The sequence below is a fragment of the Oryzias melastigma genome, linkage group LG13 (genome assembly GCF_002922805.2).
Source record: "Oryzias melastigma strain HK-1 linkage group LG13, ASM292280v2, whole genome shotgun sequence".
NCBI lineage: Eukaryota > Metazoa > Chordata > Actinopteri > Beloniformes > Adrianichthyidae > Oryzias > Oryzias melastigma.
This window is the reverse complement of record NC_050524.1, coordinates 18,593,100-18,605,443: the sequence shown is the minus strand read 5'-3', so window position 1 is coordinate 18,605,443 and position 12,344 is coordinate 18,593,100. Positions and strand designations below refer to the sequence as shown.

Genomic DNA, 12,344 nt, shown 5'->3' with positions numbered 1-12,344 from the left:
ACATTTTTGAGGGTGAACACCCTTTGGGACACTAAGAGTGCAGTTTTCTTTCCAGAAGCAAAAGTACTTTTTTGAACAACATAAATATCCCATATTTAATAACTCTAAAACCTGGATGTCCAAGTATAATGTATTATACTCTGTGTTTTATTTTCAGTGTGGCGCATTATGCCGACCTGTATTTATATAGCTCACACATAAATATAATATACAAAATTGTCAGTCCAATCTCCAAACAATTTTCCAGATTAGATAAAATATGTATGTGTATTGTATAGAATAGTATATAATAAAAGTAGGATGTTATTAAAACAAAACCAAAAAAAAGTGAAATTGTATCCAAACAAATGTCCTTTTTAATTAATCAGAATCATGAAAAACAGCTTTAAACAGCATTTTCATTTATTTGTCTACTGGTCTGTTATTATATGAATTAGTTTTTTTTCATTAAAACAAATTTAGAAGAGTCCATACCTTTAAAGTACTTTGGCTTTCATTAATAATGTCTTGTCAAAGCTGTGAAAATATGAAGTAAGACAGTTCTGCATTTATCAGTATGAAACTACATCAGACTTTTTAATCTCTCCAAAACAGCAAACCTTTTGGCAATTAGCTGCTGTATGAACGTCATCACTGTGTCTGCAGCATGTGTGTGTGGGTCCATACAAGTGTGTGTGTTAGACATGTATGTGTGCATTATGAGGGATAATGGAAGGGAAAAACACTCCCAGATGCATGTGATGCAATTATGCCCTTGATTATCTGATTGGGTAATCTACAGGCGTCCAAAACAAACACAGTGTTGGCAGACTGTTGACCGAGCATAAACCACAGGGAGGGACACACATACACTGCTGTATTTGAACATGTGCTCAACGATGCATAGGAAGGTATAGGGAACACCGAGCAGAAAGGGTGTCATGGAAGCAGCATTTGGGGGCTGGTGGTGGCAAAGGAAGAGGAAGTTGTCTACCAAATGCCAACCAAGGTCAATGGCTCAGTCTCTTGCCTTTCCATTCAACGTCTTAAAGAGGCCATACCATGAAGTCTTTAAGAGTAAACTAGATCCATATATATGATCATATATTACATCTGGAACACTAAAAAACAAATTATTTATGAAATATGACTTATTTTTGTGGACTCTTCATATCCGGAAGCAAAACGACTTGATCTCTGAGGCTCCGCCTTTAACTCCATGTGGTGTCGTCCATTTCACAATCTCATCCTAGAGTCCGCCTCAGCGTGCTTGCGTCCTTTGAGCATCCTTTGAGCTTTTTAAAAGATGGATATATGCATATTTTGGAGTCTTACACTCTTGACCCATAGTCGATCTGGAATTTGAAGTGCAGGATGTATCACAGCGACCCCAAAGACATCTGCAGGACTTTTCTGTCTGGTAAATGAAAAGCTACGAGAAGTTTATTTTGTAGTGTTGCATTTATTATAGGCCAATCCACTTTGATTAACAAAACAGGTATTTGTGAAGTGATGATCACAGACAAAAAGTTTCTGGCTGGTCTGTTGCGTGCTCTTGAAGAAAAACTAACCATTTCTGATGATCAAACTCCTAAATCTCTCACATCCCCAAAAAACATTTTCTCCACTTAAAACAGTTATTACAAATGTTTATGAAAGAATGGGCCGCTTCGAATACTTCAGGACACCAAAACATTTTGGACAAATCCATGCTCCCAACCTTGTGGGAACAGTTTGGAGTGGGCCTTTCCTCTTCCAACATGACTGTACACCCGTGTACAAAGTAAGGTCCATAAAGACATGGATGACAGTCCGGTGTGGATGAAATGGACTGCCCTGCGTAGAGTCCTGACCTGAAGCCCATAGAACACCTTTGGGAGGAATTAGAGCGGAGACAGAGAACCAGGCCTTCTCCCCCAACATCAGTGTCTGACATGACAGATGTGCGTTTGGAAGAATGATCCAAAATAGAAACACACTCCTCAACCTTGTGGACAGCCTTTCCAGAAGCTGTAATAGCTGGAAAAGGTGAACCCACATCATATTGAAATCTGTGGGTTAGGAATGGGTCGGCACTTCAGTTCATATGAGAGTCAAGGCAGGGGAACCAATACTTTTCGCAATATGTTGTATATGGATGTTGTTTACTCTGAAAGGCTTAAGAATAGCATGATATGAGACCTTTAACACCAGAGCGTTGGCCTGCAAAAGCAAATAACATGGGCTCTTTGAACCTCCATAACTCTGACTGTTTACACAATTCACACAATTGAGTACTGCATTTTCCAGAGTATACGTCGCAAGAACCAAAAAAAGGATAGTAAAGAAAAAAAAAAAGTATAAGTCGCACCCCTGGCCAAACTAGGGGAAACTGCAACTTATAATCTGAAGAATTCAGCAATAGATGTTTATTTCTCTATTAAAAGTCTATAGAATTTTGGCTTCTTGGAGCCGGCAGGTACTTCCAACTTGGAANNNCTCAGTCCATTTATCTTAAACAGTCAATGCTTTAGTCTAACTTAACCATATGTGTCCCTGGTCGTGTGGTGTCAACAACCTGTGAGGTCTGTTTGTCTGGTCATTTCCTAACTTCCAAAAACGGCAGACGTTTGTGACACCCTTTCCTTTCAAGATAACCTGCTAACTCAAAAGAAAAAAAAAGACTTTGATCTGGATCTGTTCATATTAAAAGGTGAATTAAACACTTATACTATCCATTTTTTTGCACACAAATTTGTGTGACAAGTTATCTCAACAGTACTGTAAGTGATAGATAGCCTAGCACATGTGTGTTTAATTGACATTAATGCAGAGAAAACATTATTACAGCTGAGACAGCTTTAGGCTAATGTGCACACACCAACAATGTTTAGGAGAGCAAACAAATATAGATGCATCTTTTTAGTTTATCCATCCATCTACACAAAAACAACCTATGGCCCTTCATTTAAGGGTTCTAAAACTGCCAAAACAATGAAGATGACATCTCAATGCTGTCTGAAAAGTATTTTGCACATTTTATAGTCTTGAACTGACAAATCCTCCAAAGTAAAACCCATAGAACTTACAGAACTGTTTATAACTCTCCTCTGCTGACAGTCTGTCACAGGGTGTTTACAGAAGACAGCAGACATAAAGGCAGAGGTATAGACAGATCTAGAGTCAGCTCCTCAATGCTAACCCCTAACCAAGCTAACCACTCTCCCCCTCTCACCTCACACCAAGCATATTTTGGAGCAAAAACACACCATTGAATCAAGAGACAAGGCAACCCTTGTTCAAGGCCACCAAACCTCATCTGGACGGCCAGCAGGGAAGCCACTGTATACGTGTGTTTGGATGTCTGAGCACATGTACAGTATACAGTAGTCATCAGACTAGATTAAAATGATTTTCTTTTTCCTTTTAGCAGCAGGCTGAGGGGGTCAGTTTCACAGTCATTATTTTTTGCCTTCTAACTCACTCCGGCCAATCTGCAGGGATGAAGACGGCACAGAGCCATTTTTTTGCATTACTCGCAAAACCACTCACATGCAATATCTGTCGGGCAAACCAGAATCAATCGGCGCAAACTTGCATCGACAGCACATCTGTGTCTCCATGTGGGAGCTCGCAGCAGTGAAGTGTTTGGAACGGTAGCACAAAGGCTGAGTGCAAGGATCTGATGGTTAGCTTCTACCATCAATACTTTGCCTGTGCTTGGCACCAAGCGTCTTCTCATTCCCTCTTTTTTTCCCTTAACCTTCTCAGCCAATCTTTCAACACTTGCTTTGGAACCCTCGCTCTTTCTCACTCATGTTGCTACGATATAAACATATCTATCACTTCTTCTTCCCTTTAAACACACAAAGAGTAAAATTAAGGAAGTATTTTAACTGCTTCAGTGTTAAAATCTAACTATCTTAAAGTCATTTGCTTCTACTTTCAGTCTAACACTGTTGAACTACTCTGTCTGGTGTGGATATGACTTCCATCTGTTTTCCATAGTAACTTCTGAATGAAAATATCCTTTCACCAAGACTGCAGCTCCACCTCTGGCAGCACAGCTAAAAATACAAGACATTCAAGACACGCACCTCAGGCTAGACTTCACACTTTAACACATTTCAAAACTTAAAAAATTGGAGAAAAAAGTTGTTGATCAAGTATCACATACATTTAGTTTTAAATCAGAATGTGTAAGTTTAATTTTTTCAAATAAGTTCAATTCCTTTTTTTTGTACTTTGTACCAGTTAATTTTGGATTCATCCAATCATCTACTTTTATTTGTTCCAAAAGAAAATATTAACATCATAAAAGTTAATAAATTGCAAACTTTGCAGATGTAATTCTATCGTTGTAGCTGGTCCTGTACTCACAATGACATAAGCAGAGAGAAAATGTTTTGGACGTGTAAACTTGATTTAAAATAATATATTTTTATTACATGAATCAGTATCTACTTATGCAATGAGGTATGGATTTAACAAATATGACAGTGATCCTTAACTCTTCAAGTCCCACTCTGATTATATTTTAATCTATTGTAAAATTGTTCCCAGTGCTTTTTAAAATTATGATTAGCCTATAAGTATAATAATTTCTCCAGAGTAAGAAGAGCTCAGTAGAAATTTGCCTTCGAGTTGTTGGTGAAGGTAAGCCTCTGCTGATATCCCATCATCTCTTTGTCTACATGCTCTCCTGCTAGCTTACAGCCCCTCACAACCCCAAGCTAACATTAGCAGAACAAGAAAACCTGCAAGCAAAAATTGGAGCAATCCAGCCGTACAGTTTTGAGGCATGGTGGTTCAGACGAGAAAATGAAGACGTTGATGGATCTATTTGTCTGCAAGTGGATATGTGTGAATTGGAGTCCACCAGGAAGATTTTGGCCCGCCCATTCAGTTGTCACAAACGAGAGCTTCATTAAACTGCTTTTTTTTTAAATCTTCTCCTGATCCATTAATTAATTAAATAATACTCAGAAATGCAGTTTTAATCTGATATTCTTTTACAATGTCCTCCATGATGAGAAAAATCCTACAAGAACATGTTGAAATACTGATACATACTTTTATTGCATTCAATAGGATAAATAAATAATGTATATACAGTATAACTTGTTTAATTTTCCTGCTATAATTTCACAAATCTGTTGTTTCTCAAACATATTTACATAGTCCTGCAAGATGAATGATGTACTGAAAAACATCCTGCACCCGTTGATGTAAGCAAAGACTCCATTATCTTACATTAGGATATATTAAGCATGGACTTCATTCAAAGTGAGATAGCTTTGCCGACTGGGACAGGTTGCATGTCTCCCTGGAAAACTATGTGCGTCAGTGAGAGAATGTGGGCCCTCCCTCGAATAGATTTCAGAGCACATGTTTTTGCTTAAAACCCCTTTTTTTCTTTGCTTCCTCTCCCACCAGTAGGACACAGATAGCTTATGTACTGATGAGCAGATGAGTATGCTTTGCATCACAACTTAGCTTCACTCTTAGTAAGACAGAGTATAACTTTGACATTTTTTTCCATTAATAAAAACACTACCAAAACAAACAAGCGTTTGTCTAATTTAACTTTTTCGTGACTAACAAGGAAAAATGAGAAACTGCTAGGGAAGCCATCAAAAAACATAAAGCACTGTGAAGAGTTGCTGCTTTTTTTAGGTATGCTATTTAAAGCTGTTGTTATCTTGTATACAGAGAGTGCTTGTCAGATGCACATGACTTACAAAAACACAACTCCCCAAAATACCCATTTAGCTGAAGTCCTGGCTAAAAGACAAACACATTCTTTTCAGACGAAAGGGGATCTACAGTCAGTGAAAAGTGAAAATGGAGGCAAAAACCTAAAAAAGTTAGAAGTCTTCACTGCATCTCATTGAGTGCAGACATTTCTCATTATAACTGCAAGGAATGTCATAGACCAGTGAATGAAGAAATCACGTCATCTTTCTTACATATGGGAAAGTTACGCCATGCAGTCGAGCCAATACTATTTTGCTTCCTGATCAACAGAGTGCCTGTCTTACCTCTGGCTTGGCAGGCTGCATCAGCCTCCTTCATAAATACTGCACAACCAACGCTTGATGAAAACCCCCACTTCTCTCAGGTACAACTGCACTCTGGAGAGCTTCATCATCTACAGTGAGGATAAACTGTACTGCCAAACCATGTGCATCTCTGTCAAAGACAGACGGAGGTAACAGATGAGTTTAAAAACTGAATTCAACAAACAAAATTCCTCTCTAAATAAAATGTGTCACCCCCTGATATTTATGTTGACCTGTTGTAACTGAATTTGTTAAAAACCCACTCTGATAAAAGGTGTTTGATGAGGTCTTTTTAGGATGCTCTTGTGGCATTTTGGAGGACATAAAGAAAGTTTAAGCTAAAATTTGGAGTAATTATTTATTCAAATCATTGTGAGCTAGCTACAGATGAAAAAATGCAATTTAAAGTGAGAGAATGTGTAACAAAAAAGGCCACTTTAAGTTATGGATGACAGGAAGAGGGGGTAGGATTGCTCCGCACCAATGGCCCCACCCACAACAAGCCGCTCTACAGAAACTATGTCAGAGAAAACAACTGTTAATCTTTGATTTAGCTAAAAACAGCATAATAAAAGATTACTGGGAACGCTTTTCTAAATGACAATTTTTCTGTCATTTTTACTATAAAAAATTCTTATTGCTCTAACAAGCATACACAAGAAGTGTTTTACAGAAAGTTTTGTGCAATAATGAAGATGAACAGCCTAAGAAATGGAGAGATACTTTGGCAAGACATTGATTTAAAGAAACATTTAAGGAAATCAACAGTTTCTAAAAAAAAAGTTTCATTTTCCCCTCCAAAAACAGTAATGGATAGACACAATTTTCTGACAATATTAAAATTTTGTTCTAAATGCCAAAGAAGATTCAAAGCTTTGACCCTTCAGTCAAATACAAACATGGTGTCAGGAGTCATAGCTCCGTCTCCCCTTCTGGTCACCGGCGAGAGCAGTCTCCAGAATCCTGAAGACACTACATCTCCCAGCAACCCCAGCACACACTCCTAAGATGCCCCTCAGATGACTCTCATTTGACAACCACCCACAGGACACTTGAGCACTGCATAGAGCCTGACTCAGTGCGAAGTATTGTTTGTGTCATCTTGCCTGCATTACCAAACGTTTCTATCTGAACCTGATCTGATGATAACCCTGCTTTATCTTTGATTGCTGATGCCTGCCCTGACCCTCGCCTGGACCCTGACAGCTCTATTCTCTTCTTTGATGCTCCCATGCTCCTTTCAACTTTTTTTCAAGGATTTTTGATTTTCATTGGTGTCCATGGCAGACATGAAATCCCTTTCCATCTTTGTCATTGTTTGGCATGTGTTAATGTAAGAAAGGGGTCAACTGGACCCCACAAGATAGCACAAAGGTTAAAAACAAGACTAAAATATGGACACAAATCAATCATAATTCCTACATTCACAAAACAGGCAGGCCAGTAGTTCTTGGGGACTTGAATGCCATCATCTGCAATGTTTCATTTATATACAAGTTCATTCTGAAACACTTATCAATCGTGCATTCTTTAGGATCTGATAGTACGATGGTTTTCTAGTCAAGCAGAATGCTCATTCATCATATCATGTTTCATTCCACCACTGGTAAAATCGAATCCAAAAACAAAGGAGAAAAGAAAAAAAGTTTTGTAATTTGCTTTGATAATTTCATTTAGAAGCTATAAAAATTAGAAACCATTAACAGGGTTCTGTCTGTTGTCTTGGTGTGTTATTTCAGCTCAGTTTTTCTTGGGTCTTGCCATGTTCTGAGCAGCAGACGATTTAGGTGTTCCCAACTCGTCGTTTTTGAGATGTTGGTTGTTCACGAAATAAAGAGTCCACAACCCTCTCTGTGCGGTACCGGATGTGGTACCGCAAGTGGACTGGTCCTCGGGACGTGGCCGGTACTGGTACCCTAACCCAGTACTGGTACCCTAACCTTAACCCAGCACCAGACGTGGTAACTGGGCCAGTTCCAGTTCACGGCCTAAAGGCTGGAGACCCGTGAAAAAACGAGTTGGGGACACCCACAAAGTGATGCGGAGGAGTTTTTAACCAAACATCAATATGTGACGACTCAGGAATGAAAACGTGTAGTGCTGACATATCAGCCCTTACATACCAAAAGTTTTATTGTAATGAACAATGTGGCTGTTTTGAGTATTCCTTTAGCTAAAGCGGTACCCTGCATGGTTCTGTGCTCTACAACATCATTCTCCCTGCTCAGCTCAGTGGTGATACATGAAGAGGATGAGCTGCAGGACATGTTGTCCTTAGCATCGGGTCAGCTGATTGTGTTCTCTTTTTTTCCTTTTCAAGTTTTGAAGTTCAATTTGTCATCATGCCTGAAATGGGCATGATGAAGCAGAATGGGTAATGGAGCTCCTCTAATAGTACAGATAGTGCACTAACTCAGCGTTCCCTAGATACCAATTAGCAATGAACAACCAAGCTGATGGGCGAACAGCTCGAGCTTCCAGATGAGAGACTAAAACTTGGGACACTATATGATCCCACGTCAGAATATACTTTGAAATGTGCATGTATCTGTTCTAATGGGACTTTTGGCAGCTCACCATAACATCAAATGACGTGCCTCTTGCTATAAATTTAGCATCACGTCTTGTTTACAGCACTTTTGAAATTCATTAAAATCGATCCCAGATCAAATAATTCCAGATTTACAAGAATCCATCTTATAAAATGATTTAGAAAACAAAACCTCACACTTTTCCTGTCTTGGTCAGTTTTAGGAGTTTCCTTGCTATACAGATCATCTCTGATTATGTAATTGTAGTGATCAGTTTAATTTAGCAAAGCACTTTGAAATAATATCCACCAGAATATGCTCCAACCCATTAAACATCTGATAGATGTGGAGATCATGTCTATTTTGTGTACATCAGTCAAAGACCAATTATAAACATCTGCATAATATGCAAATGACTCGACCTTGTGTGATGCATTAACAACTATCATTGTCTGTGTATTACTGCTACCTTATCCTTCTTGGTGTTACACTGGACTGTGACTCCAGTCAACATCAGCATAAACAGAAGGGTTTAAATTTGAAGTTGAAAAGACGTGCACAACGACCACATTTAAACTACAATCAGCCTTTCTGCAGTGTTGTTAATAGTATACTGTGCTGGGACCATTATGAGACGTCCAACAGTACTTACAAAAACATGTTACTTACATGTTCTTAAGTTAGACAATAAAAAGTAAAAGTAGAGGACAAAGGGTAGCATGTAAGAAGCTGAAGTGTTTAAAAAAATAAATTTCTGCAATTTACTGACCTCAAATGATCTCATTTTTAAACTACAGATCTGCATTGCTAAAAATCAAACACTTGGTGTCTTTTTTAAGTATAATATTCAGAAATGTTGTTTAGCTAAGAGATCATTTACACAACATTGTAGGCTACATATTTGAACATCAAATAATCCTTTTTCTTCCCATGACAATTTCAACTTTTTATTTTCACTCACTTTTTATTATGGCTTTTTGTTCAATTATAAAACTAGGCCTGAGAGTGTACTAAAATATATCAAAAAAATGCTAATGGACTGATGTTGTATAAATATAAAGGGTTATAAACAATATAAAAAGTAATTACAAAATGCAATTTCATTTTATTTTAGAGAACATATTACCTTTACCTGCTGTCTTGGGGTAAAATATTTCAAAATAAAATCTTTTTTTTAAGTTGCATCTTCAGATCAATAGAACAAGAGCCTTTTTCAATATAAGTACATAGAGAAATATAACTTTACAAGCAGATGAACCAAAATGTAACAAATGCAGTTCATCTTCTCAATTTATGAATTTGCATAACATAATTTACATTTCCCTGTGTGTGATTCTATACTTGTCCACCTTCTAGGTATTTCCTATACTTTTATTTCAACGTGTGTCAATGTTTATTTATCAGTAAAATATAAAAAAGTGTATGCTCAAAAATCAATAAAATTGGTTTTGATGGTGAGAAAATATATATTTTTTAAATTCAAAGAAAAATCAAGTTGGAAGAAGAAATCTGACCATTTGGTAAGCCTATTATAGCTGAGCCAATTAGGTTGATATTTCAGACAAATTTTGCTTTTTGTGGAACGAGCACCAAATTTGGCCTTAGAATCCCCTCTTTCAAAAAAAAACATTTATCCAGGAGAAAAATCCAAATAGAGGCCATTTGTAGAGATGTTGGCCATTATTATTGTTCAATTGTTACAAAAATATTCAATGTCTATTTACTCCACTCTCAAAAACTATTCATTAACAAAATACAAATTTTTAAACTTGAGAGGGAACCTACAAAATTTATAGTATTTCAAAATATTCTATTTTCTTTTGGCTAACATTCAGAAAAAGGGTATCCTAAAGTACATCCATACCAAATTTATTGCTGGTACCCCAAAATTCACAATTATCCCAAAGAGCCATTTAAATGAAAATTGTGTTTTTGGTGTTTTTAACATGTTCTTGTAGCATTTTTCATATATTAAAGAATTTAGGATGAAAAAGCTCCGTTCTGAGCAGCAACTGAAATGGGCGGGCAAAACTGCACACTGACGCATCCACTTGGAGACAAATAAAACCATTAGCATCTTCATTTTCCACGTTTGGCTGAAATCTGTACAGCTGGAAAGCCTTTTTTTTACTCGCCATTTTGGTTGCAACACTAATGTTAACTTGGGGTTGTGAGGGGCTGAGGAAGGAGAGAGTGTAAACAAGGGGATGATGGGATATCAGTGTAGGCATACCTCCACCCACATTTTGGAGGCAAATTTCTGATAAACTACTGCCACTCTGTACAAACTATGTCCTAAAAAACGACATAATAATTGTAATTAAAAGACCACTAGAAACTAATTTACATTAGATAAAAATAGAGTTGGAATGGGACTATTCGGCCTGAATATTAGGATATGAGAAAAAAAAAACATTTACTTTCCATTCACTTGGCATAAAAAGCATCATTCACTTGGTCACACATACAAAAACTACCAGCAAAGAATGGATTTCTGGTGTCCCAGAAAATCTGGAGCAAACGTCAGTGGCCTGTGAAGGCCTGTAAAGACCCAACATCAGAATGACAGCTGCTGCTCCTGATGATGATGATAACATCATAATGAAGGAAGCAGCCACACATGCTCTACAGTGGAGCCCGGCCTGCCTTTGTTTAGAGGTCATTAGCACAAACAGAGCAGCAGCTGTTCAAGTCCAGGTGTCCGAAGTTGGCCGTGCCTTACCTGGTCCCGCGGAATGCAGGGCAGCGAAGTCCTGCGGTGGGACTTGCTGTTGCTCTGACTGTGAGCCATCATCTCCGAGGCCGCTATGGAGCTGGACCTCCGTCTCCTCTTGAAGACAGGGATGTCCTCCTCCTTCGCCCCGGTCACAGAGCCACAGCACCCCGTCCCGCTGGTCCCTGAGGCCGGCAGGAGCCGGTCCGCATACCGCGCAAGCAAAACCCCCAGCAGCCCCAGCAGGTAGGCCAGGTGGGGTCTCCAACCGGCCCGGACCCCGCTCAGAGAGACGACGGAGGCGGTCCGGACGGCGCTAATGAGGACGAGCACGGAAACTCCCTGTCCGAGCCGAGCGACCCGCAGAGCCCCGCAGCCCAGGCAGCCGAGGACGACCAGGGTTGCGGTGGAGGACAGCAGCTGCTGCTCCTCCTCGGCGCCGCGCGGGAGGGACCGTGCCGCGGCTTCGCCTAAGTGGCACGCCGCTAGCAAGAACACGGCGCCGCCGACGAGCAGCCCGCAGCGAATCAGACTGAGCCAGAGCCAGAAGAAGGCACATACGAGAGTCAAAAGAGGCGAGACGCAGAGACACGCAGAGAAAAGCAGCTCCGCAGCGCAGCCCGCCGCTGACTGAACACGAGCGCCGGAGCTATTTCCGCTGCTGCTGCTGCTGCCTGCATCCCAGTCGACCAATCTGAGCAGATGAGCGAGAATAACTGAGATGGAGGCAAGGCAGACTGCAGACGGCACTCTCTGGCACGTCCATGTCACAGCGACTCTGAGCCACGACTGGCTCCGTGGGTCCCGGTGCAGCGGGGTGACACATGTCCTCACGTAGCCGCTCCGCTCCAGCTCTGCCCCGGGGTGTTTTTCATGCGCGCCTCTTGATGAACCTCTGCCGCTGTCTGCATCCAAGGCCATCGCCTTCACTCAAGCGGAATGATCCGCTGACCGTCCGGGGTGTAATAGATGGACTCTGAGTGTTTTTACCCATGATGCGTGTGAACTGTGCAAATAAAAGTTTCCATTTCTTGACAAAAAGCTGAAAAAAAAGTTTGGTTGCACAAACTTTACGCCCAC

General features: G+C 39.8%; 1 protein-coding gene across 2 annotated transcripts in view; it reads right to left on the bottom strand.

Annotated features, from left to right (window-relative positions):
- LOC112149510 (cGMP-inhibited 3',5'-cyclic phosphodiesterase A) overlaps window positions 1-12,305 on the bottom strand; it is a 61,040-nt gene extending 48,735 nt beyond the window's left edge. For both annotated transcript variants that reach the window (XM_024277239.2, XM_024277240.2), the window contains exon 1: window positions 11,274-12,305. In XM_024277239.2, the coding sequence (XP_024133007.2) occupies window positions 11,274-12,185 (912 nt within the window). In that variant the 5' untranslated portion in view covers window positions 12,186-12,305. The remainder of the gene's footprint in view (window positions 1-11,273) is intronic.
- Window positions 12,306-12,344: the final 39 nt, after the last annotated feature.